The 27,377-nt window shown below is 46.6% G+C and overlaps 1 protein-coding gene across 20 annotated transcripts in view; it reads right to left on the reverse strand.

Annotated features, from left to right (window-relative positions):
• Positions 1-27,377, reverse strand: part of clasp2 (cytoplasmic linker associated protein 2) — a 94,639-nt gene that overhangs the window by 48,236 nt on the left and 19,026 nt on the right. For 9 of the 20 annotated variants that reach the window (XM_029732334.1, XM_029732343.1, XM_029732341.1 and 6 more), the window contains exons 7-14: positions 25,328-25,398; positions 4,551-4,688; positions 1,589-1,665; positions 1,200-1,438; positions 770-905; positions 625-695; positions 456-515; positions 140-217 (exon numbers count right to left, since the gene is read on the reverse strand). In XM_029732334.1, coding sequence (XP_029588194.1) covers positions 140-217; positions 456-515; positions 625-695; positions 770-905; positions 1,200-1,438; positions 1,589-1,665; positions 4,551-4,688; positions 25,328-25,398 — 870 coding nt within the window. Of the gene's footprint in view, positions 1-139; positions 218-455; positions 516-624; positions 696-769; positions 906-1,199; positions 1,439-1,588; positions 1,666-4,550; positions 4,689-7,050; positions 7,158-19,637; positions 19,710-23,484; positions 23,668-25,327; positions 25,399-26,483; positions 26,929-27,377 lie in introns of those variants that run through there. The other 11 variants (XM_029732329.1, XM_029732327.1, XM_029732335.1 and 8 more) reach the window with 4 other exon arrangements.

Genomic DNA, 27,377 nt, shown 5'->3' on the forward strand with positions numbered 1-27,377 from the left:
GGAGAGAGAGAAAGTGTGAGTATGTGTATAGGAAAATGGTTCCTCAGACCCCAGTACGCCCTGAGAGAGGGAGGGGGAGAGAAGGAGAGAGAGAGAAAGTGTGAGTATGTGTATAGGAAAATGTGTGTGTGTGTCTTACTTGCGGGCCTCTACTCTGGCCTCTGCGTCGGCATCTGCAATCCCCTTCTTAATGCTCGCTACCATCACTGCTGTATGTCTGAGAGCGAGAGAGAGCGAGAGAGAGCGAGAGAGAGCGAGAGAGAGCGAGAGAGAGCGAGAGAGAGCGAGAGAGAGCGAGAGAGAGCGAGAGAGAGAGCGAGAGAGCGAGAGAGAGAGCGAGAGAGAGCGAGAGAGACAGACAGACAGACAGAGAAGGTGAACATGTGTACAACATTCAACCAAGATTCCATTCGCTTTAAAACGACCCGATATTTGTCTGTGTGTTGAACTCTCACCTCTCTAGAGTCTGGGTCTGCCACTCCTGCAGCAGCAGGTCCAAGAAGTCAAAACATTTCCTGAGGGAGGAAGAAACATCATCTTCATCATTACTACAATCCTCTTCATGTTCATCTTCATCATTACAATCATAAATGATTGTTTTTGTAACCATATGCATCTCTCCACCTTCTGACGGCCACAGACTTGCAGGTGCAGTTACTGGTGATCAGGGGAATGAGTCTGGGAACGTGTGTGTGCTGTAGAGAGAAGGAAATACAAACTCAGTCATTTTATTATATGTGTTACCTGTGTGTGTGTGTGTCTAACTCACCCTTATGATGAAGCGTATAGCAGACACCCCTGAAGTGGCCATAACCTTGGCACAGTTGGGGATGAGGTTGAACAGGACAGGAAGAATGCCCTCGGCCCCATGGTCAAACTTATTACCCAACACTGTTGACAGGTGGCTAGAGAGACAAACAGAGAGAGAGACAGAGACAGACAGAGAGAGACAGAGAGAGACAGAGAGAGACAGAGAGAGACAGAGAGAGACAGAGAGAGACAGAGAGAGACAGAGGGAGGGAGAGACAGAGGGAGGGAGAGAGGGAGAAAAAGACAGGAAGTGAGAAAGTGTTACATCCATTTTCAAAACCAATTTTAGAGAAGAAACGTAAAAAGGAAATGTGGAAAAAGTGTGTGTGTGTGTGTGTGTGTGTGTGTGTGTGTGTGTGTGTGTGTGTGTGTGTGTGTGTAGTACTCACGCCACAGTGATGCAGGCCTCTCGTACCACCTGTGATCGGAGGTCTTTAGCTGACAGTTTGAACGCTCCGTCCAACAGCCTCAGGTGTTGGAAGAAACACTCGTACTCCGTTGCCCCGGCAACAATCAGCGAGCGGATCTTCTTCATTGCTGCGGCTCTCTGGTCCCAGTCATGTTTATCATCAGAACAGATCTCCCTGATCTTATTCAGGTTATCCTCCAGGTCACGAGATGAGTAGATCTGACAGAGACATGGAGATAGAGAGAGAAAGGGGGACAGAGAGATAATTAGTTCACACTAGTGTTATCTACATCGCTTGCAGTCCTGCTACTAATGTGTACTAACGTGTGTGTGTGTGTGTGTGTGTGTGTGTGTGTGTGCGCGCGTTACCTGTACTGTGGGGACGTCAGTGAAGGCTTTGATGAAGTCTTCCTCATCGATGCCCCCAGCTCCATCCTTAGACGCACCTAGAGACAGAGGGGACGGAGAGGTCAGAGGGGACAGAGAGGTCAGAGAGGTCAGAGGGGACAGAGAGGTCAGAGGGGACAGAGAGGTCAGAGAGCATGTGTATCCCAGTCTGAGTGACAGTAAGTTGTCCCCTTATTGATGTTAAATCCACTTCAATCAGTGTAGATGAAGGGGAGGAGACAGGTTAAAAACTGATTTTTAAACCTCGAGACAATTGAGACATGGATTGTGTATGTGTGCTATTAAGATGGTGAATGGGCAAGACAAAATATTAAAGTTCCTTTGAATGGGGTATGGTAGTAGGTAACAGGCGCACCGGTTTGTGTCAAGAACTGCAACGCTGCTGGGTTTTTCACGCTCAACAGTTTCCTGTGTGTATCAAGAATGGTCCACCACCCAAAGGACATCCAGCCAACTTGACACAACTGTGGGAAGCATTGAATCAACATGGGCCAGCATCCCTGTGGAACGCTTTCAACACCTTGTACAGTCCATGCCCTGATGAATTGAGTCTGTTCTGAGGGCAAAAGGGGGGGTGCAAGTCAATATTAGCAAGGTGTTCCTAATGTTTGGTATACTCAGTGTATAACCTGATTCAACTGTACCATTGAAGTGCTACAGCATGGACACTATTCTCTCTCTCCAGATGGAGGGTGAATGCAGTGGGAAAGGAAGGAGAGATGATAGATGGCGGGAGGGGAGAGCGACAAAAATCCCTGCGGCTAGTTTCCATTTCCAACTGCAGTAGATGGGCAGTTTTGTTACAACACAATCCATTTTCACAGGCTAGCTGCAACAGGCTAGCTGCAACAGGCTAGCTGCAACAGGCTAGCTGCAACAGGCTAGCTGCAGCGTGGAGATGGCTGTACTGTGAGCCCAAGCCAGTGTTTGCTAACTCTGAGAACTATGGTACTGGAGGCTTTTGCTCCAGCCCTGCTCGAACATCTAGCTGCTAGCCTTCCCAGCTATGGTGTGTAAATGGACGCTGGGTGTGTTAGCCGTGTTTAGGGCTGAGGAGGATGATCCTATAGCAGCAGATTGTATGTTGCATAGATACACATGTTCCATAGTGTCTCAGAGATAGACGGGAACAGGGCCTCTAATACCACAGCTCTCAGTTCTTTCACCTCGCTCCATTTATTTTCCCTCTCTCTCGGTTTCTTTTTCTGTCCTCTCTCCCATTCTTTTCTCTCGGTTTCTTTCTTCTATCTCAGTCTTGTCTCTCTGTGTTCTCTCCTCTCTTCTGTTCTATCCTCTCTGTGTGAGCAGAGTGAGTGGGTGGAATGTAATTTAAATGCTAATTTAGCCACACAGGGAGCTAGCCTAGCATGCTAATATGCTAGCAGCACCAGAAGTTACACTAGCATGTTCCACACATTTCAGAACCCTCACTCACACACGTCGCTCATATCTCCTGATGTCTGATCCATCTGCTTGAATGAACACAGACAGGGTTGCTGTTACAGACAGAGAGCGAGAGGACCAGGACAGAGTTGCTGTAGCATCACCCTGAACTGTTACAGACATATACCAGCTAGATCAACCCTGGCCTCGATCAACCCTGGCCTCGATCAACCCTGGCCTCGATCAACCCTGGCCTCGATCAACCTTGGCCTCGAGAGCACTGCTACCTTCCTCCCATACAGAGAGAGGAAGAGGAGGAGAGAGGGGGATCAATAGAGGGAAATAGGCAGAAAAGACAAGTGCCCGTCTGTCAAACTTAGAATGCAGAATAAGATGAGTGAAAACAGAAAATAGAGAGAAGGAGTAATCGCCAGGGGATATTATCGTCGCTATCATAGATGTAATCAAAGGCATAACTAATCAAGCCTGAGATATCAAGCCCAGATAGAGCCACAGAGATTTGACTGATGACATATAGAACTTCTGGTGAAGCAGCAAGAATATAAAGACATAAGTTATGGAGCCCAGATAAAAACAGCAGAGATGAGTGAGGATAGAGGATAAGGTCCTGTGAAGAAGCCAGAAAATCAACCCTCTATCAGTCTGTTGGGTTTACTGGTCCAGCCGACCTGCTTAGAAAGCTAGTTCATCTCTCCACGTCTGCATCCTTGTTTATCTGGCCATTATAAACTGGGTGGTTTGAGCCCTGAATGCTGATTGGCTGACAGCCGTGGCATATCAGACCACGGGTATGACAAAACATTTATTTTTACTGCTCTAATTACGTTGGTAACCAGTTTATAACAGCAATAAGGCACATCAGGGGTTTGTGGTATATGGCCAATATACCACAGCTAAGGGCTGTATCCAGGCACTCTGTGTGGCGTTGTGCATAAGAACAGCCCTTAGTCATGGTATATTGGCCATATATCACACCCCCTCGGAACTTATTGCTTAAATAGCCAGCCCAAATCAATGGCCTTGTGCCTAGTGTCCACCCTGAGATTGGAAGGTTAGGAGTTCGATGCCCGACCGATTCATACCAAAGACTGTAAAAATGAGACCCGATGAGTCTCTGCTTGGCACTCAGCATTAAGGAGATAGATTGGGGGTAAGATCTTGTGATAAACTAGGCTAGGGTCCTGTCCAGGGGTTGTACTTGTACACAAACTGCCTCACGCTACGGAAACAGGACATAGACTCCTGCTCCTATATGAGCCGAGGCTCCTTACCCAGCCCAGGAGATATAATGTGATTAATAACGTTTGGATTTTATATCAGACGTCTCAGCACTTCCGTTCTGGCCATCAAGCCAATGAGACTAATGATATGAAATCAATCGAAGGAACTTAATTTGCAAATGTCTCTTTTTATTCAAGTGTGATTACTCCTGGGTTACATAACGCCCAATGAATTATCAATAGATGCTTCTAAGAGGTGAGCAGGCCAGATTGGAGTTGAATAGGAGCTGGACTCTTACCTCCGATCTTGGGTCCTGTAGCGCTGGGTCTGCGTGCAGTAGAGGACTCTGCCGGCTTCTTGGGGATTTTGGGGACTTTGAAGGCAGCCTGAGCACGGTTCCCATCCGTACTGTCCACATCATCCTCAAAACTATGGTCTGAGAGGGAGAGAGAGAGAGATAATCATTCATAATACTGTAGTAACATTGTGATCATACATCATAATACTGTAGTATCATTGTGATCATACATCATAATACTGTAGTATCATTGTGATCATACATCATAATACTGTAGTAACATTTTTATCATACATATCTTTGATGACATTTCATTATTTCACCCTTCTGTCATTAACCTGTTTAGGATAGGGGGCAGTATTTTCACGGCCGGATAAAAAACTTACCCGATTTAATCTGGTTATTACTCCTGCCCAGAAACTAGAATATGCATATAATTGTTTGATTTGGATAGAAAACACCCTAAAGTTTCTAAAACTGTTTGAATGGTGTCTGTGAGTATAACAGAACTCATATGGCAGGCCAAAACCTGAGAAGATTCTATACAGGAAGTGCCCTCTGCCCATTTCTTGGCCTTCTATAGCCTCTTTATCGAAAACAGAGGATCTCTGCTGTAACGTGACATTTTCTAAGACTCCCATAGGCTCTCAGAAGGCGCCAGAACGTTGAATGATGACTCTGCAGTCCCTGGCTGAAAAACAGTAGCGCATTTGGATAGTGGTCGATCTGAGAACAATGAAACGGGCGCGCACGTGCACGTGAAGAGTCCATTTTACATTTTCAGTCTTTGAACGACAACAACGTCGCCCGGTCGGAATATTATCGCTATTTTACGAGAAAAATCGCATAAAAATTGATTTTAAACAGCGTTTGACATGCTCCGAAGTACGGTAATGGATTATTTAGAATTTTTTTGTCACGATACGCGCCGGCGCATCACCCTTCGGATAGTGTCTTGAACGCAAGAACAAACGCAGCTATTTGGATATAACTATGGATTATTTGGAACTAAACCAACATTTGTTGTTGAAGTAGAAGTCCTGGGAGTGCATTCTGACGAAGAACAGCAAAGGTAATCCAATTTTTCTTATAGTAAATCTGAGTTTGGTGAGTGCCAAACTTGGTGGGTGTCAAAATAGCTAGCCATGATGGCCGGGCTATCTACTCAGAATATTGCAAAATGTGCTTTCACCGAAAAGCTATTTTAAAATCGGACATAGCGATTGCATAAAGGAGTTCTGTATCTATAATTCTTAAAATAATTGTTATGTTTTTTGTGAACGTTTGTCGTGAGTAATTTAGTAAATTCACCGGAAGTTTCGGTGGGTATGCTAGTTCTGAACGTCACATGCTAATGTAAAAAGCTGTTTTTTGATATAAATATGAACTTGATTGAACAAAACATGCATGTATTGTATAACATAATGTCCTAGGAGTGTCATCTGATGAAGATCAAAGGTTAGTGCTGCATTTAGCTGTGGTTTTGGTTTTTGTGACATTATATGCTAGAAATGGGTGTCTGATTATTTCTGGCTGAGTACTCTCCTGACATAATCTAATGTTTTGCTTTCGTTGGAAAGCCTTTTTGAAATCGGACAATGTGGTTAGATAAAGGAGAGTCTTGTCTTTAAAATGGTGTAAAATAGTCATATGTTTGAAAAATGGAAGTTTTGGGATTTCTGAGGAGTTTGTAATTCGCGCCACGCCCCATCATTGGATATTGGAGCGGTGTTCCGCTAGCGGAACATCTAGATGTAAGAGGTTAGCGAAAGGAGAGGAGGAGAGAGGAGGGAGGGAGGAGGAGAGAGAAGGAGGAGAGAAGAGAGGAGGAGAGGAGAGAGGAGGTGAGGAGAGAGGAGGTGAGGAGAGAGGAGGTGAGGAGAGAGGAGGAGAGGAGAGAGGAGGAAAGGTCTTGGCTGAAGAAAAGAGCAAAGTCAGTGCTGATCAGTGATCAATAGTAATGACAGAAAGAGGCCACTGGCTGCAGGGAAAGCAGCTAATGCAGGCAATACACTAACACACACTGACCGCCTACACAATAATCACTAACTGAACATGTTTTCTAGCTGATAGACCCTGAGATCATGATGGCATACAACAGATACATTTACACCAAAACACACTGCACACACACCAGCAATCCACAGCATGGGAGATATACCTCCATGTGCCTCAAAGCATGCATCAACCTGTGTATTATTAGAGACCCCTCCAAACACACCTCCAGCCGTGCAGCAGAGATGAAAGCGCTGGCAGAGAAACGCAGACACACTCAGTCGCTTTGACAACCACCGCACAGGGCTGAGAAATGCGCCAAAGCCACCACCCTACACACAGACGCACACAATGTCAAGAAAGACGGACACACACCAACAAACACAACCAACCCAGCCCTTATTCACACAAAGATACACCAGCTAAAACCAGCTCTAATTTATGCTCCTGCAGAAACACACACACACACACACCACACACACGGTGGGCCCAGCCCTGCACTCACAGTCACAGATGCGTTTGCAGATGAGGCGCCTCATGCCTCCAGGAGGGAGTGGTTTTAGGGCGCCCCCCTCTTCTCAGACCCGTACCCCAACACACACATCCCTCAAAACAGGTCTAGATACACACACCTTAACTGCCATCGAAAAACCCTCCACCCACACCACTGACGGCATTTTCTCTCTCCTCCCTCTCCCTCTTCATCTCTCATTCGCTCGATCGCTCTTCTCACCTCCTTCCCTCCGTGGCCAGGCAGCCAATCAGCGCAGAGATGACATCATGGTGTAGCAGCCAGTGAGGAGGAAGGAGAGTGTGTGTGACGCCCCCAGAATATTAATATGGTTTCTCTAGCCTCCCTCACAGCAGCTAAGCTCATTACCATCGACATACACACCCAAACACACACCGCAGCATGACAGCGTAACACACACCGCAGCATGACAGCGTAACACACACCGCAGCATGACAGCGTAACACACACCGCAGCATGACAGCGTAACACACACCGCAGCATGACAGCGTAACACACACCGCAGCATGACAGCGTAACACACACCGCAGCCTGACAGCGTAACACACACCGCAGCATGACAGCGTAACACACACCGCAGCATGACAGCGTAACACACACCGCAGCATGACAGCGTAACACACACCGCAGCATGACAGCGTAACACACACCGCAGCATGACAGCGTAACACACACCGCAGCATGACAGCGTAACACACACCGCAGCATGACAGCGTAACACACACCGCAGCATGACAGCGTAACACACATGCTTTATAGTGTCTAATTATACTTCACATATTCTGATATCAATAACACACACACACACACACACACACACCGCACACACACAGAGATAGAGCGAGAACAAAGGCTGAGTGGGCCATAGTGGCTGTGGAGGTGTAGAGATGGACAGATCAGGGGTGAGAGGAAGGCAGAGGGGAGGACTAGGGAGGATCATGTCCCTCCAGCTGAGACCTGCTCTTTGAGTGTGTGTAGAGAGGCTCCACCCACACACACACACACAACCTGAATCGCAGTTCCATCTCAGGTGGGAATGTGTTAGGGTGTTGGGGTCATGTCAGGGTTCAGTGACCTAACACTTAATGAGAGAAGCTGCAGAGACACTGCAACAACCCTTATTACACCGCTACGACAACTACATTAACCCTTATTACACCGCTACGACAACTACATTAACCCTTATTACACCGCTACGGCAACTACATTAACCCTTATTACACCGCTACGGCAACTACATTAACCCTTATTACACCGCTACGGCAACTACATTAACCCTTATTACACCGCTACGGCAACTACATTAACCCTTATTACACCGCTACGGCAACTACATTAACCCTTATTACACCGCTACGGCAACTACATTAACCCTTATTACACCGCTACGACAACTACATTAACCCTTATTACACCGCTACGACAACTACATTAACCCTTATTACACCGCTACGACAACTACATTAACCCTTATTACACCGCTACGGCAACTACATTAACCCTTATTACACCGCTACGGCAACTACATTAACCCTTATTACACCGCTACGGCAACTACATTAACCCTTATTACACCGCTACGGCAACTACATTAACCCTTATTACACCGCTACGACAACTACATTAACCCTTATTACACCGCTACGGCAACTACATTAACCCTTATTACACCGCTACGGCAACTACATTAACCCTTATTACACCGCTACGGCAACTACATTAACCCTTATTACACCGCTACGGCAACTACATTAACCCTTATTACACCGCTACGACAACTACATTAACCCTTATTACACCGCTACGACAACTATATTAACCCTTTTCTATAACCCTTTCTTTAAAAAAGTATTTGTCTCCAAAATTGTTTGAGTGGTGGATTGTGGATGAAATCTCCCAGCCAGGAGTCATTGTAAATGCACACAGCTATAGAATTTAGAGTGCTATCCATTTCTTTTTCATCATAAGTGGTTCCAACCAGTCAGCTGGTGTTTAATGACTCTAGATTGGGAGACAGACTCAAAGTTAATACATCACATTGAGTTTCTGCTTGATGCATTGCAATAGGAAATAGCATAATGGCATTATACTGGGAAAAATGGGTTAATCTGTGGACATCGGAGGGTTGGACTTAACATCAGAATGAATGGTGGATTGGCCAATGTGGATGAAAATCCAATTAGGAATGTATAATTATTTAACTACAGGTACCATATATGTGAGCGAAATATCTGTTAGAAGAAGTAATGTTGTCCATTTGTTTACTCCAATTAGTGTAGGGATGGAAATGTTTAAATAAACTAAAAACAGTTGGATTAGAAATCACGCAAACAATTACAATGATACAACTGACAATATTAAAAGTTCATCTACTCCCAATTTCTTTTGTAAATTCAAATAAATAAATCTGCCTGATGATGCTAATCATTTGCTAAAGACGCTTACAGCGGTGCTTTAACAGTGACACAGCCGCCTTAGGAGGATGAATCTCTGTCAAGGACGGAGCAAAGACACGAGAGAGAGAGAGAGAGAGAGCGAGAGAGAGAAGAGCGAGAGAGAGAGCGAGAGAGAGAGCGAGAGAGAGAGCGAGAGAGAGAGCGAGAGAGAGAGCGAGAGAGAGAGCGAGAGAGAGAGCGCGAGAGAGAGAGCGAGAGAGAGATGACGAGAGCGAGAGAGAGAGCGAGAGATGAGAGCGAGAGAGAGAGAGAGCGAGAGAGAGAGAGATGGCGAGAGAGAGAGAGCGAGAGAGAGAGAGCGAGAGAGAGAGAGCGAGGAGAGAGAGAGCGAGAGAGAGCGAGAGAGAGCGAGAGCGAGAGAGAGCGAGAGAAGAGCGAGAGAAGAGCGAGAGAAGAGCGAGCGAGAGAGTGAGCGAGAGAGAGTGAGCGAGAGAGAGTGAGCGAGAGGAGAGCGAGAGGAGAGCGAGAGAGAGTGAGCGAGAGGAGAGCGAGAGAGAGAGAGCGAGAGAGAGAGCGAGAGGAGAGCGAGAGGAGAGCGAGAGGAGAGCGAGAGGAGAGCGAGAGGAGAGCGAGAGGAGAGCGAGAGGAGAGCGAGAGGAGAGCGAGAGGAGAGCGAGAGGAGAGCGAGAGGAGAGCGAGAGGAGAGCGAGAGGAGAGCGAGAGAGAGCGAGAAGAGAGAAGGGGAAAGGGAGCTTTAGAGTGTGAAAATGAGGGAGAGCAAGATGGAGAGGACAGAGAAAGATTGGTAGAGAGAGAAAATGGAGGAATAGAGAGAAAGGGAGGGATAGAGAGAGAGAGAGAAAAAGAAAAGAGGGAGGGATCATTCATGGTGAGCAGACTGTTCAGGCTGTTGCCATGACAACCTGGAGAGACGTATCCTCTGGGGAGAAGAGCAGTGAGACAAAACCATCACTAACCAACCCAATAACATAACTGACTGTAGCAGTTTGAGATTATGTAAGCTATTCCATTTTCTTTATGAAAATAAGCTGATCCTGGCCTTTATATTTACAATTTATTCCTGATATTTTGGCTTAATTAATGGTGTTTCTGTTCCACCCCCAAAAAAGGAAAATCGAGTTCCATACCGCATCGCTGTGCACATCCCAAATGTTGTGACAATGCGTAGGGCTCCGTAAAGCTCTGTATTGACATGATTGGTTGATGGTAGGTGGGGGCGGGAGGTCCTGTATAAACACAAACTCACTTCCTTGACAACTTTGTTCACAACAGGTCTGCTCAACAGCTACGTGAAGCGCAGGAAGTGTGAATGCTCTGACTTCTGCAGAGGGCGTATCACGGGCCAGTGCAGACTTCAGATTGACCATGCAGCACATTTAACAAATGTTGTTTTTGTAGACAGAAAGAAACAGAAATTGGGGGATTTTCTCATGTAAGTCAGCTATTACGAGAGTTTGGGCTGGCTATTGTCCAATTTAAAGGCTTGAACCGAGGACTAATAAACCCGCCACGGTTGTTGCCTCTGCCTGTTGGAGGTGGAGTTCCAGAGGTCACAGGTGTGCCTGGCTGGATTGTGCCTCCATCACCTCGTCCCTCGCCCCCTTCAACACATGACTATCCGCCAAAGCAGCCTGGCACTCCCCCAATGTGGCCTTGCTCTGTAAAGATTAAATCTATTGCTAGTCTTTACTGTTTGCTGCACATTTTTACATTGTATTCCATTTCCAGTGAGACTATTCAAGCAATAGACTCACTGATGGAAGAAGATGAGCGATCGGCAAAGGCCATCAAGAATCTGCTGGCATCACGGCACAACATCGCTCTAATCAAGGTCAGAAGACAGTTGAAGAAACTTGAGTGGATTTATCCTATTTTATTCTGTTATAATTTATCTGTGCTTAGTAGCCGAGGGTATATGGTTACGCCATCAACTTGTTCATTTAGCAGACATCAGTCTCGTATATTCTGTCAACACAAAGTGTATATTTTACAGTAAGATTATCATGGAATATAACAGAACATTTCTGTTTCTCTTACAAAAATAAAATATTACAGTTTAACAGAAGTTAAAGGTGCTACATGGTAAATCCGACGTCTGCATTGGCCGTGCAGCATTTAAATTGAAATCTCTGCAGAAGTCAGGACATTCATACTTCTCGTGCTTCGTGGAGCAGCACAGAGCTGTTGAGCAGAGCTGTTGTTAAGGAACTTGTCAAGGAAAGTAGCTTGTGTTTATACAGGACCTCCCTCTCCCACCTATCGCCAACCAATCATGTCAATGTGAAGCTATACGGAGCCCTCCGCATTGTTAAAACATGTGGGAGGTGCACGGCGATGCGGTACTGAGATCAATTTGGCGTCTGCATGCCTCTGGAAGCTCTGCAATTGTGTCACACCCTCCATACGGAGCCTCCGACTCCTGTTTTCAGATCAACCATAAATTGGATTTTATGATATGGATGTAATAGGAAACAGTCCAGTAATAGGCAACAGTTACAGCTTCTTCTGACAAAGTAGGAAAAAAAAGATGGCATTTTTTCAGGTTTGGTTGTGCATGCGGGACAGAGGAAGAACAATTCTTACACTATTGTTTTTAACTCAATCACCCTCTTCTTCATCCTCATCATTCAGTTCATTCAAATTCAATCATGAATTATCAGCACAATCATCAGTTTCTATCTGGTTTATATCGTCCATTCATTGATGTCACTCATTCAGCGAGGAGAGACACATTGGTGTAAAGTGTTGGTACCCAGACGCTAAATGCAAAAGCCAAATCAGCGGTCTAACTCCCCCTTGCGGTAGTCTGGTCCAATGACCCAGTGATGCAATGGGTCTGTCTATCTATTAGAGCTTTCTCTATCCTCTCTGGGTAGATTGAGTCATGCTACAGTAGCTATGGTGGAATCTCCCTCTTGCTTACACCAATCCAATGCTTTTAAAGTGAGGGGAAGGGCAGACTTCAGGGAATCAGCTCTGGGCAGAGGGGAATGGGAATAGTGGTTTGGTGTCAATATGTAAACCTTAAAGACATGGTCTGGTACTTTGGCAACTGATAAAGTTTTTTTTTTTTTTTTTACCTCCCGCTTTGGGCCGAGTGTATGAATGTGTATTTCATACATGCATAATCTATGAGCAGAATTACTATTTTACCTCAATTAGCCATGAAATCCCTAGTTTGAAGCAACTGTTTTTCTTGAAGCTGTGCCACACCATTTTCCCTACATTTCCCCCTCACGTGAGCCAGCCCCCTAGCAATTTGAGTTCAAGCCAATGAGTTTCCTCCCCTCGCAGTTGAGTGACAGCTAGAAGGGCCTGCCCAGCGTTCACCAAAGAAGTTGCTGGGCGGGCCCAATGGCTCAGTGGACACAGCAGAGTAAGAGAGGGAGTGAGCAATGACGTGGCACTACATGGCCAAAAGTATTTTGACACAGCTTCAAATTAGTGGATTCGGCTTTTTCTGCCACACTCGTTGCTGACAAGTGTATAAAAATCAAGCACACCGCCATGCAATCTCCATAGACAAACATTGGCAGTAGAATGGCTTTACTGAAGAGCTCAGTGCTTTTCAACTTGGCACCGTCATAGGATGCCACTTTTCGAACAAATTTCTGCCCTGCTAGAGCTGCCCCAGTCAACTGTAAGTGCTGTTACTGTGAAGTGGAAACTTCTAGGAGCAACAACGGCTCAGCCACGAGGTGGTAGGCCACACAAGCGTGAGAAGGGGATTGCCGAATGCTGAAGCGTGTTCCAAACTGCCTCTGGAAGCAACGTCAGCACAAGAACTGGTTGTTGGAAGCTTCATTGGACTATGGAGCAGTGGAAACATGTTCTCTGGAGTGATGAATCACGCTTTAACATCAGTCAGTCTGACGGATACATCTGGGTTTGGTGGATGCCAGGAGAATGCTACCTGCCCCAATGCTCAAGTGTCAACTGTAAAGTTTGGTGGAGGAGGAATAATGGTCTGGGGCTGTTTGGTAAACGCTACAGCAGACAATGACATTCTAGATGATTCTGTGCTTCCAATTTTGTGGCAACAGTTTGGAGAAGGCCCTTTCCGGTTTCAGCATGACAGTCTATCACAGTGCCATCCGTTTTGTCACCAAAGCCTCATACACTACCCACCACTGCAACCTGTACGCTCTCGTTGGTTGGCCCTCGCTTCATACTCGTTGCCAAACCCACTGGCTACAGGTTATCTACAAGTCTCTGCTAGGTAAAGCCCCGCCTTATCTCAGCTCACTGGTCACCATAGCAGCACCCACTCGTAGCACGCGCTCCAGCAGGTATATCTCACTGGTCACCCCCGAAGCCAATTCCTCCTTTGGTCGCCTTTCCTTCCAGTTCTCTGCTGCCAATGACTGGAACGAACTGCAAAAATCACTGAAGCTGGAGACTCATATCTCCCTCACTAGCTTTAAGCACCAGCTGTCATAGAAGCTCACAGATCACTGCACCTGTACATAGCCCATCTGTAAACAGCCCATCTACCTACCTCATCCCCATAGTGTATTCATTTATTTATCTTGCTCCTTTGCACCTCAGTATCTCTACTTGCACATTCATCTTCTGCACATCTACCATTCCAGTGTTTAATTGCTATATTGTAATTACTTCGCCACCATGGCCTATTTATTGCCTTAACTCCCTTATCTTACCTCATTTGCACTCAATGTATATAAACTTTTTGTTTTCTTTTTTTCTACTGTATTATTGACTGTATGTTTTGTTTATTCCATGTGTAACTCTGTGTTGTTGTATGTGTCAAATTGCTATGCTTTATCTTGGCTAGGTCGCAGTTGCAAATGAGAACTTGTTCTCAACTAGCCTACCTGGTTAAATAAAGGTGAAATAAAAAAATACAAAATGCCCCTGTGCACAAAGCGTACAGAAATGGTTTGTTGAGATCGGTGTGGAAGAACTTGACTGGCCTGCACAGAGCCCTGACCTCAACCCAACAGAACACCTTTGGGATGAATTGGAACGCCGACTGCGAGCCAGGCCTAATCGCTCAACATCAGTGCCTAACCTCACTAATGCTCGTGGCTGAATGGAAGCAAGTCTCCTCAGTAATGTTCCAACATCTAGTGGAAAGCCTTCCCAGAAGAGTGGAGTCTGATATAGCAGAAAAGGGGGGACCAACTCCATATTAATGCCCATGATTTTGGAATGAGATGTTCGACGAACAGGTGTCCACATAATTTTGGCCATGTAGTGTATCTGAACATAGGTGATGTAGTATGCAATTTTAGGGGACCACTTTTGGCTCGGGAGTGCTACTTTCAGAACTACTGCCTAAAAAGTATACAAAAAACTGAGAATCTCTTTAAATGTGAGAATCAGTTCAAATTAAATCACAGCTCTGTCACATCAACAAAACCCCCCATAGCATGCAACAAGGTGAGCGCACGCACACACTCCATGTGCACTGAGGAGTGTTGCCATGGATACGGCTGTAAGGTATGCCCTCCATTTTTGAGTCAAATAGACAGAAGGTAAGAAAGGCAGAGGCCAAGAGACAGAAAAGTAGAGAATGAAATGACAAGAAGGATGTTATAGAGCAGGGAGGGGTAGGCCAACTACAACCCACAGGCCGCATCCGGCACGCAAAATAAATTACTTTTTGGGGTAAAAAAAATAATAAATCTGATTTTTTTTTTTAATACTCCAGGCCACACTTGAACATCTACAACTTGATAAAAAGTATGTATAAATTATAATTGACCTATATATTTTCAAATAACTGACATGTTTCTGGGCAGCAAATACATTTTGACCCCTGATAGACAGTGTAGAAAACATTAAGAACACCTTCCTAATATTGAGTTGCACCTTCTGCCCTCAGAACAGCCTGAATTCACCAGGGCATGGACTCTACAAGCGGTCCAAAGTGTTCCACAGGGATGCTGGCCCATGTTGACTCCAATAATTCCCCACAATTTAGAGTGAATACATTTTCATACTGGTCCTTGTGGGAATAGAACCCACCACTCTGGCATTACAAGCATCATGTTCTACCAACTGAACAACTGACATTCAAACCCCGTTCAAATCGTTTGTCTTGTCCATTCACCCTCTGAATGGTAAACATACACAATCCATGTCTCAATTGTCTCAAGGCTTAAAAATCCTTCTTTAACCTGTCCCCCCTTCATCTACACTGATTAAAGTGGGTTTAACAGGTGACATCCATACGGGATCATAGCTTCACCTGGATTCACCTGGGCAGTCTATGGTTACATCTACATACCACCACAGACCGAATGCTGGCACTAAGACTGCACTGAATGAGCTGTACTCCGTCATAAGCAAACAGGAGAACACTCATCCAGAGGCAGCGCTCCTAGTGGCCGGGAACTTTAAACCACCTTTACTCCACACACAGAGACGCGTACAAAGCTCTCCCTCACCCTCCATTTGGCAAATCTGACTTTGCCTCTATCCTCCGGATTCCTGCTTACAAGCAAAAATTAAAGCAAGAAGCACCAGTGACTCGGTCAATAAAAAAGTGGTCAGATAAAGCAGATGCTAAACTACGGGACTGTTTTGCCAGCAGAGATGGGAATATGTTCTGGGATTCCACCAATGGCTTTGGGGAGTCCACCACATCAGTCAATGGCTTCATCAATAAGTGCATTGATGACTTCGTCCCCACAGTGACCGTACGTACATACCCCAACCAGAAGCCATGGATTACAGGCAACATCCGCACTGAGCTGAAGGCTAGAGCTGCCGCTTTCAAGGAGCGGAACTCTAACCCGGAAGCTTATAAGAAATCCCGCTATGCCCTCCAATGAACCATCAAACAGGCAAAGCGTCAATACAGGACTAAGATCGACTCGTATTACACCGGCTCCGACGCTCGTCGGATGTGGCAGGGCTTGCAAACCATTACAGACTACAAAGGGAAGCACAGCCGAGAGCTGCACAGTGACACAAGCCTACCAGACGAGCTAAACTAATTCTATGCTCGCTTCGATGCAAATAGCATGAGAGCACCAGCTGTTCCGGACGACTGTGTGATCACACTCTCCGCAGCCGATGTGAGTAAGACCTTAAAACAGGTCAACATTCACAAGGCCACAGGGTCAGATGGATTACCAGGACGTGTACTGCGAGCATGCGCTGACCAACTGGCAAGTGTCTTCACTGACATGTTCAACCTCTCCCTGTTCGAGTCTGTAATACCAACATGTTTTAAGCAGACCACCATAGTCCTTGTGCCCAAGGAAGCAAAGGTAATCTGCCTAAATGACTACCGACCCGTAGCACTCACGAAGTGCTTTGAAAGGCTGGTCATGGCTCACATCAACACCATTATCCCAGAAACCCTAGACACACTCCAATTTGCATACCGCCCTAACAGATCCACAGATGATGCAATCTCTGTGGCACTCCACACTGCCCTTTCCCACCTGGACAAAAGGAACACCTTTGTGAGAATGCTATTCATTGACTACAGCTCAGCGTTCAACACCATATTGCCCTCAAAGCTCATCAATAAGCTAAGGACCCTGGGACAAAATACCTCCCTCTGCAACTGGAGCCTGGACTTCCTGATGGGCCGCCCCCAGGTGGTAAGTGTAGGTAACAACACATCCGCCACGCTGATCCTCAACAGAGGCCCCTCAGGGGTGCGTGCTCAGTCCCCTCCTGTACTCCCTGTTCACTCATGACTGCACGGCCAGGCACAACTCCAACACCATCATTAAGTTTGCCGATGACAACAGTGGTAAGCCTGATCACCGACAATGACGAGACAGCCTATAGGAAGGAGGTCAGAGACCTGGCAGTGTGGTGCCAGGACAACAACCTCTCCTTCAGCGTGATCAAGACAAAGGAGATGATTGTGGACTACAGGAAAAGGAGGACCGAGCATGCCCCCATTCTTATCGACGGGGCTGTAGTGGAGCAGGTTGAGAACTTCAAGTTCCTTGGCGTCCACATCACCAACAAACTAACATGGTCCAAGCACACCAAGACAGTCGCAAAGAGGGCTCAACAAAACCTATTCCCCCTCAGGAGACTGAAAAGATTTCGCATGGGTCCACAGATGCTGAAAAGGTTCTACAGCTGCACCAGAGAGCATCCTGACTGGTTGCATCACCGCCTGGTATGGCAACTGCTCGGCCTCCGCCCGCAAGGCACTACAGAGGGTAGTGCGTACGGCCCAGTACATCACTGGGGCCAAGCGTCCTGCCATCCAGGACCTCTATACCAGGCGGTGTCAGAGGAAGGCCTTAAAAATTGTTTAAGACTCCAGCCACCCTAGTCTTAGGCTGTTCTCTCTGCTACCGCACGGCAAGCGGTACCGGAGCGCCAAGTGTAGGTCCAAGAGGCTTCTAAACAGCTTCTACCCCCAAGCCATAAGACTCCTGAACACCTAATAAAATGGCTACCCAGACTATTTGCATTGACCTTTCCCTCTTTTACGCCGCTGCTACTCTGTTATTATCTATGCATAGTCACTTTAATAACTCTACCTACATGTACATATTACCTCAATTACCTCGACTAACCGGTGCCCCCGCACACTGACTCTGTACCCCTGTATATAGTCTCGCTATTGTTATTTTACTGCTGCTCTTTAATTACTTGTTCCTTTTATTTCTTATTGTTATTCATATTTTTTTTTTTACTGTATTCTTGGTTAGGGGCTTGTAAGTAAGCATTTCACTCTAAGGTCTACACCTGTTGTATTTGGCGCATTTGACTGATAACATTTGATTTGTCATGGAAAGAGCAGGTGTTCCTAATGTTTTATACACTCAGTGTAGAATGATATGAGGTGATATGCTCAGTTATAATGCACCTATCTACTGGCTGCTACAGGCAGAACTAAAACCATTTAAAGAGAAAGCATACATGCACTCCCCAGTCCCCAATCCGAAATAAACTTTTAGGTTTCAGATACACAAACCAAACATGCAGAGGCAAACACACACTCTCCAATCCCCAATCCATGTGAAAATGATCCCAGAGTCATTCCCATGCAGGGAAGAGGGGAAACATAATCCACATTCTAAGAACGTCACACACACAGCCAAAAAATACATCCGTAACAAAACCACCCAGCAAGCAACACAAATTTGGTGGAGCATTGTAAAATAACGACATGCGAGCAAACACATAAAATATATTTCCATTCAAAATCCTATTTTCACTAACCTAACCCTAAACCTAACCCTAATTGTAATTTTAAAGCTTAAAATAGCCTTTGTCCTCATGGGGAAGTGAGAAATGTAGTCACGAGGGAGAAGATTGTTTTACTATCCTTGTGTACCGAAAATCCTTGTGTGTGTGGGGGATTTTAGGTACCCACTAGAATGGAAATACAAAACCACACACACAACCATCTCAAAGACACATACAAAACACAGGCATTTTGTCAATGCTCTGCAGAAATGTGTTTGTGTCCACAGGGGGGCAGCACTAGCCTTTATCTGTGAAACAACAAAAACAAAGACTCTTGGAAGGAAGACTGACAGTTGCTACATCACTCACACTAAACTAGAGACAGAGAGAGCACTCTGACTGCACCCGGCAGTGTGCATGTTCATATTTGTCCTATTTCCCTCATGTACTAATTGTAGTAGTACACACTTGTAAATTGGAAATGTTTTTTTGCCTATCCCAACTCTCTGAGTCCCTCGGAAAGTGGGGGTCAAGGCCAGGGTCAGCCATCAACTTATACCCCTGGAGCAATTAGGGTTGAGTGCCATGCTCAAGGGCACAGACAGATTTTTCACTGTCAGCTCGGGGCTTTGAACTAGCGAACTTTCGTTTGGAAACTAGAACATTAGCTAGCTAGGAACACAACACACTCAGGAACAGGATTAGTACATCAAGGCCCTTCTGTACCAACATCACGTGTGTGTGTGTATAGTAATCTGTTCTAAGCTGCAGAAGCACACGCTATAAACATATTTTCACGCCCGGGCAGGAGTCAGGCCCGTGTGACACAGACACAGATCCAATCCACACAAGCCGACTGACTAAACATGCCAACACAGTTCCACATATGAACAGCCAATACATAGTATGTGACGAGGATATCAATAAATACCCAATGTGGAGCCGGACATGCCTTGATAGCAATACTGCCCTAAAATGCCATAACAGTATGTTTAAATACAGTACTATGACGAAGGATGATTCTCCTTGGTTGTCTTCGTTTTGGAGATGGACGCAATACGATAGAAATCTGTGAGACTAGGAGACAAGGAGATGAGGAGAGGAGACTAGGATATGAAACAAGGAGGTTGAGAGGAAACAAGGATGCAATGATATGAAACAAGGAGATGAGGAAACAAGCAAAATGAACAAGTAGATGAAACAAGGAGACAAGGTGATGGAACAAGGAGATGAGGATAGGAAACAAGAAGATGAGGATAGGAAACAAGGAGATGAGGATAGGAAACAAGGAGATGAGCAGCACAGACACTGAACCGTTCCATTTTCAGGTCAAGAAGAGGGATAGACCATAATAATAAAATGGCAGCGTAACCGTGGAAACAGGCTACCCTGGAAACGGGGTCACGCTATCCTCTGCAGAGACGGAGAGGCATTGATGCAGAATGAGCTTGTCTGTGTGTGTGTGTGTGTGTGTGTGTGTGTGTGTGTGTGTGTGTGTCACTGTCAACAATGCACCACTAAGCAGCCGATGAAGCTACTGAGGGTCAGTTTGCAGTGCACTCAATTACTCTGGGCTACTAGGACTACTGCGTAGTGTGTGTGTTCTTACATTTGAGTGAGGCACAGAGAGAAGCCAGCAGCAGTGACACACATTACCCTCTCTCTCTCACACACACACCTTAAATGTGAGTTTCAGTTTAAAGTCTAACAGTCTTAAACAAAACCTCTCTCTCACCAAAGACACCCAGTGTCCTACCTACACCACACCTGACCTACAAACTACTGGAGAGAGAAAGAGTATGGAGAGAGTAGGAAGGGAAGAGAGAGAGAGAGTAGGAAGGGAGAGAGAGAGTAGGAAGGGAAGAGAGAGAGAGAGTAGGAAGGGAAGTTAGAGAGAGAGTAGGAAGTTAGAGAGAGAGTAGGAAGGGAAGAGAGAGAGAGAGTAGGAAGGGAAGTTAGAGAGAGAGTAGGAAGTTAGAGAGAGAGTAGGAAGGGAGAGAGAGAGTAGGAAGGGAGAGAGAGAGTAGGAAGGGAAGAGAGAGAGAGAGAGTAGGAAGGGAAGTTAGAGAGAGAGTAGGAAGGGAGAGAGAGTAGGAAGGGAAGAGAGAGAGAGTAGGAAGTTAGAGAGAGAGAGTAGGAAGTTAGAGAGAGAGAGTAGGAAGTTAGAGAGAGAGTGTAGGAAGTTAGAGAGAGAGTAGGGAGAGAGAGAGAGTAGGAAGGGAGAGAGTAGGAAGTTAGAGAGAGAGTAGGAAGGGAGAGAGAGAGAGTAGGAAAGGAGAGAGAGAGTAGGAAGGGAGAGAGAGAGTAGGAAGGGAGAGAGAGAGTAGGAAGGGAGAGAGAGAGTAGGAAGGGAGAGAGAGAGTAGGAAGGGAGAGAGAGAGTAGGAAGGGAGAGAGAGAGTAGGAAGTTAGAGAGAGAGTAGGAAGGGAGAGAGAGAGAGAGTAGGAAGGGAAGAGAGAGTAGGAAGGGAGAGAGAGAGTAGGAAGTTAGAGAGAGAGAGTAGGAAGGGAAGAGAGAGTAGGAAGGGAGAGAGAGAGTAGGAAGGGAGAGAGAGAGAGTAGGAAGGGAGAGAGAGAGTAGGAAGTTAGAGAGAGAGTAGGAAGTTAGAGAGAGAGTAGGAAGTTAGAGAGAGAGTAGGAAGGGAGAAAGAGAGAGTAGGAAGGGAAGAGAGAGAGAGTAGGAAGGGAGAGAGAGAGTAGGAAGGGAGAGAGAGAGAGTAGGAAGGGAGAGAGAGAGTAGGAAGGGAGAGAGAGAGTAGGAAGGGAGAGAGAGAGTAGGAAGTTAGAGAAAGTAGGAAGGGAGAGAGAGAGAGTAGGAAGGGAGAGAGAGAGAGTAGGAAGGGAGAGAGAGAGAGTAGGAAGGGAGAGAGAGTAGGAATGGAGGAGAGAGAGAGTAGGAAGGGAGAGAGAGAGAGTAGGAAGTTGGAGAGAGAGTAGGAAGGGAAGAGAGAGAGAGTAGGAAGTTGGAGAGAGAGTAGGAAGGGAAGAGAGAGAGAGTAGGAAGTTAGAGAGAGAGTAGGAAGTTAGAGAGAGAGTAGGAAGGGAGAAAGAGAGAGTAGGAAGGGAAGAGAGAGAGAGTAGGAAGGGAGAGAGAGAGTAGGAAGGGAGAGAGAGAGTAGGAAGGGAGAGAGAGAGTAGGAAGGGAGAGAGAGAGTAGGAAGGGAGAGAGAGAGTAGGAAGTTAGAGAGAGTAGGAAGGGAGAGAGAGAGAGTAGGAAGGGAGAGAGAGAGAGTAGGAAGGGAAGAGAGAGAGAGTAGGAAGGGAGAGAGAGAGTAGGAAGGGAGAGAGAGAGTAGGAAGGGAGAGAGAGAGTAGGAAGGGAGAGAGAGAGTAGGAAGTTAGAGAGAGTAGGAAGGGAGAGAGAGAGAGTAGGAAGGGAGAGAGAGAGAGTAGGAAGGGAGAGAGAGAGAGTAGGAAGGGAGAGAGAGTAGGAAGGGAAGAGAGAGAGAGTAGGAAGGGAGAGAGAGAGAGTAGGAAGTTGGAGAGAGAGTAGGAAGGGAAGAGAGAGAGAGTAGGAAGTTGGAGAGAGAGTAGGAAGGGAAGAGAGAGAGAGTAGGAAGTTAGAGAGAGAGTAGGAAGTTAGAGAGAGAGTAGGAAGTTAGAGAGAGAGTAGGAAGTTAGAGAGAGAGAGTAGGAAGGGAAGAGAGAGAGAGTAGGAAGTTAGAGAGAGAGTAGGAAGTTAGAGAGAGAGTAGGAAGTTAGAGAGAGAGTAGGAAGGGAGAGAGAGAGAGTAGGAAGGGAGAGAGAGAGAGTAGGAAGGGAGAGAGAGAGTAGGAAGGGAGAGAGAGAGTAGGAAGTTAGAGAGAGAGTAGGAAGTTAGAGAGAGAGTAGGAAGTTAGAGAGAGAGTAGGAAGTGAGAGAGAGAGAGTAGGAAGGGAGAGAGAGAGTAGGAAGGGAGAGAGAGAGTAGAGAGAGAGAGCGAGTTAGAGAGGAGTAGAGAGAGAGTAGGCAGGGAGAGAGAGAGAGAGAGTTAGGACGGGGAGAGAGAGAGTAGGAAGGGAGAGAGAGGATTAGGAAGGGAGAGAGTAGGAAGGGAGAGAGAGAGTAGGAAGGGAGAGAGAGAGTAGGAAGGAAAGAGGAGAGTAGAAGGAAAGAGAGAGAAGCGTAGGAAGGGAGGAGAGAAGAGAGTAGGAAGGAGAGAGAGAGAGTAGGAAGGGAGAGAGAGAGGTAGGAAGGGAGAGAGAGAGAGAGTAGGAAGGGAGAGAGAGAGAGTAGGAAGGAGAGAGAGAGAGAGTAGGAAGGGAGAGAGAGAGAGTAGGAAGGGAGAGAGAGAGAGTAGGAAGGGAGAGAGAGAGAGTAGGAAGGGAGAGAGAGAGAGTAGGAAGGGAGAGAGAGAGGGTAGGAAGGGAGAGAGAGAGTAGGAAGGGAGAGAGGGAGGGAGAGAGAGTAGGAAGGGAGAGAGAGAGTAGGAAGGGAGAGAGAGAGTAGGAAGGGAGAGAGAGAGAAGGAAGGGAGTGAGAGAGAGTTGGGAGAGAAGAGGGAGTAGGGAGGGAGAGAGTTGGGAGAGAAGAGGGAGTAGGGAGGGAGAGAGTTGGGAGAGAAGAGGGAGTAGGGAGGGAGAGAGAGTGGGAGAGAAGAGGGAGTAGGGAGGGAGAGAGTTGGGAGAGAAGAGGGAGTAGGGAGGGAGAGAGTTGGGAGAGAAGAGGGAGTAGGGAGGGAGAGAGTTGGGAGAGAAGAGGGAGTAGGGAGGGAGAGAGTTGGGAGAGAAGAGGGAGTAGGGAGGGAGAAAGAGAACTCAATCCCAGTCACATACACTCAAACTATCCCCAGACAAACAGACATTTTAACTAACTCAGAGTAACTCCCTAAACCGATTTCACTCCAGAGCCAAAGATTACACACACACACACTCACCATATCCCTCGCCTCCGACAGCCATAATAAATGTGTAGAGAAATTCTCTCCTTTCTTTTCAGTTTTCCTTCATTTGCTTGCTCTCTCTCATTCCCTGTCATGATGAATCAGGGAAAAGCAGTGGCAGGCACAGCTCTGAGGCCCTGGTACAACTGCAGATCTCTCTCTTCCCCTTCCCTCCCTCCCCCTCTCTCTCTCCTCCCTCTTTCCCCTTCCCTCCCTCCCTCTCTCTCCTCCTCCCTCTTTCCCCTTCCCTCCCTCCCCCTCTCTCTCTCCTCCCTCTGTCCCTCCCTCCCTCTCTCTCTCTCCTCCCTCTTTCCCTCCCTCCCTCCCCCTCTCTCTCTCCTCCCTCTTCCCCTTCCCTCCCTCCCCCTCTCTCTCTCCTCCCTCTTTCCCTTCCCTCCCTCCCCCTCTCTCTCTCCTCCCTCTTCCCCTTCCCTCCCTCCCCCTCTCTCTCTCCTCCCTCTTCCCCTTCCCCTCCCTCCCCCCTCCCCCTCTCTCTCTCCTCCCTCTTCCCCTTCCCTCTGTGGCTCCCAGCAACAGCTGTGTTGAGCCTTCAGAATAATAAGTCAGTGTGTGTGCTCTTCGTCCCTGACAATGCAGTCTGGCTTCCTGTTTCTTTACCGTGTTCTAAATGTGTGTGCTGCGTTTGGCTGATGGTGTGTGTGTGTGTTTGACTGATATCGTATGTTCTGTCCTCTGGTTGGAGCTTTGGGTTTACTGTTTGGGGGGGTAAACAGAGTCCACATCGGAATGGGACAGAACAAGAGCTAGGACTGACCTTCCAGTGTCTCTGCAGGTGGACGAGGAGGCCAAAGCCCACTGCCCTCTCTGAAGGGATCCGAACTGAAACCCCATGGGAGTGCAGGGGTTAAACCTAACCACCCCATGCTGCCACTGGACACGGTATCATAGCAACCTTACCCCCCCATGTCTTAACCCCCTCTGTGATCCCCTCAGGATAAAAGTACCTCAACAGACTGCTTATAGAGAAACTGACTAAGGAGCAGATAAATTACAGTACAACAAATACAATACAAACTGTAGACAACTGAAAACTATAACTTTACATCCAAACTACAACTCCACAAAAAACTGTACAATACAACCAGACAAATTATAGACTACAACTGCAAATCTTTATAAACAAAAAAGCAACCAAATTCCAATGTCAAAACCAAATTAACCACACTACCACTATACAACCACACTACAATTAGAAACTGGGTGGTTCGAGCCCTGAATGCTGATTGGCTGACAGCCTTGTTATATCAGACCATATACCATGGGTATGGCAAAGCAAATATTTGTACTGATGTAATTATGTTGGTAACCAGTTTATAATAGCAATAAGGCACCTCAGGGGTTTGTGGTATATGGCCAATATATCACGGCTAAGGGCTGTATCCAGACACTCTGTGTGGCGTTGTGCATAAGAACAGCCCTAAGCCGTGGTATATTGGCCATATATCACACCTCCTCGGGCCTTATTACTTAAATATATAACCAAACTACAAATATACAACTTTACGACCAAACTACAACCTTAAAACCTAACTACAACTTCACAACCAAAAATCATTCCAACTGCCTGGTAACAGCAGCAGGTCTTGTGTTGCTAGGCAGGGATTTGGTCCAACCAGACAGCAGATATCTGAAGTCTGGAGACGAAACTCCTGAGAGATTAGACTAGTAATCCTATTGGACCCTCTGACAGACTTTCTAGACACACACAGCCACAAGATCAGCCAGACCACAGCACTAGCCCACATGGGGGGCAAAGAGGGACAAACAGCACAAAGACAAAAAAGCAACAATGAAAATGAGGGAGGGAGAGACTCACCGTGACTGGGGCTGAGCGCCATGTTCCCAGAATTCAATGCTTCATCAAAACGGCCGTATATTGTCTGTAACCTGGAGACAAGAGACGGGAAAGGTCGTCAGAATACACACAGCAACATATGAGTAATCTGGATAGCGTGACAGGAGAGAGAAAACAGCAACACGTGTTGTCTGAAGGTGGGTGTGTCTCACATGCTACTAACATGACTCTCCCAAGCAAAGGTGAAGCACCAGCATCTGAACCTACAGAACCTCTGACCCAAACTACAGTACCTCTGACCCAAACTACAGTACCTCTGACCCAAACTCACAAACACACTGAAATGACTAGAATTAGTGTGGGGAAACAGATTTGAGCTCTACTCCTATTGAGGACATTAATAGTGACAGCATGCTGATCATCCAGACATCTTCTCATTGCCATTAATGAGAGTGTTGGAGTCAGAACAGAAGACTGTTCTGAGCTTCAGGCTGAGCGTCACTATCTCAATAACACAGCACCGCAGGAATCCTAACGAAGTCTACGACGTCACAGACAGAACCTCTGTAACATCTGCTACACACACTCTGGTGACGTCAGCTACCACATACCAGTACATCTGTAACAAAACACACATTATTACACACACACACACACACACACACACACACACACACACGTCAAGTCAGCTACCACATACCAGTACATCTGTAACAAAACACACATTATTACACACACACACACACACACACACTCTCTGGTCACGTCAGCTACCACATACCAGTACATCTGTAACAAAACACACATTATTACTTACACACTCTCACACACACACACACACACACTCTGGTCACATCAGCTACCACATACCAGTACATCTGTAACAAAACACACATTATTACTTACACACTCTCACACACACACACACACACTCTGGTCACGTCAGCTACCACATACCAGTACATCTGTAACAAAACACACCTTATTACTTACACACTCACACACACACACACACACACACACACACTCTGGTCATGTCAGCTACCACATACCAGTACATCTGTAACAAAACACACACGTTATTACTTACACACCCCCCCCCCCCCCCAAAGGATAAGGTTGAGATTAATAACGATAAGACCAGAGCAAACGTGTGTGTGTGTGTGTGCATACACACCGTCCTTCTAGCAGTCAAACCCCCAGACAGCTTAGCTCTCCTGATTACTGACGATTAGCGATAGGCTCCTCAGCTGCGTAGCATTTCCACACCGCTCAACAATTAGCCGACATTAGCATTTCCATATTGATTTATGCTCCGAATTAGCATAGTGTAGCGTACCCTAGCCGTTATCCAAATGAGCATAGCGATATCATTTCCATATGGGATGATTAATGGGTCAGCGTGTTGCTGCGTAGCGTAGCGTAGCTCCCATGCTACTGTCACGCTGGAGTCTTCTGCTCTTTGTATCTAACATGGTGCAGTGACTCAGAGACGGAAGGAGGGAGAGAGGGAGAAAATTAAAGAGGGAGGGGACAAGGGAGGTAGGGAGGGAGGAGGGGGAGGAAATAAACAGCAGGAGACAAACGCATATTACGCCGCACGCGACGAAGCACCACCCATCATCTCTCAGACACATCCACCCCTGGAAAAGGTTCAATCTCTGGGAACGGCTTTGTGTGTGTTTTGTATGACATGGAGCCAGGCAGTGTTTGTGTGACAGCGCAGACATGCTGTTCCCCTTCACATAACCTCCCACACAGATTTCAAAAGGGGGAGGGGCTTTGGCACTGCCAGCACAGGGAGAGAAAGGCTGCCCCTCTCCCTCCCTCATTACATTTCCTCCCAGTCTTTCCTTTTCCCACTCCTTTCGTTTGTCACATTTACCATAGATAGCCCTTCGTCTTCTCCTTCCCTCTCCACTCCTGGCCAAAGCTCTCTCACCCGATCCCACAATCATCTTTCTTTCTCAAAGTCCTTCCCTTTCCACCTCTTTCTTATCCCAGCTCTACATATGTCATCCTCCTCTCTGCCTCTCCCTCTGTCCATGTCCCACTTCTCTTTCACCTTTTC

This window comes from Salmo trutta, chromosome 34 (genome assembly GCF_901001165.1).
Source record: "Salmo trutta chromosome 34, fSalTru1.1, whole genome shotgun sequence".
In the NCBI taxonomy this organism is placed as follows: Eukaryota; Metazoa; Chordata; class Actinopteri; order Salmoniformes; family Salmonidae; genus Salmo; species Salmo trutta.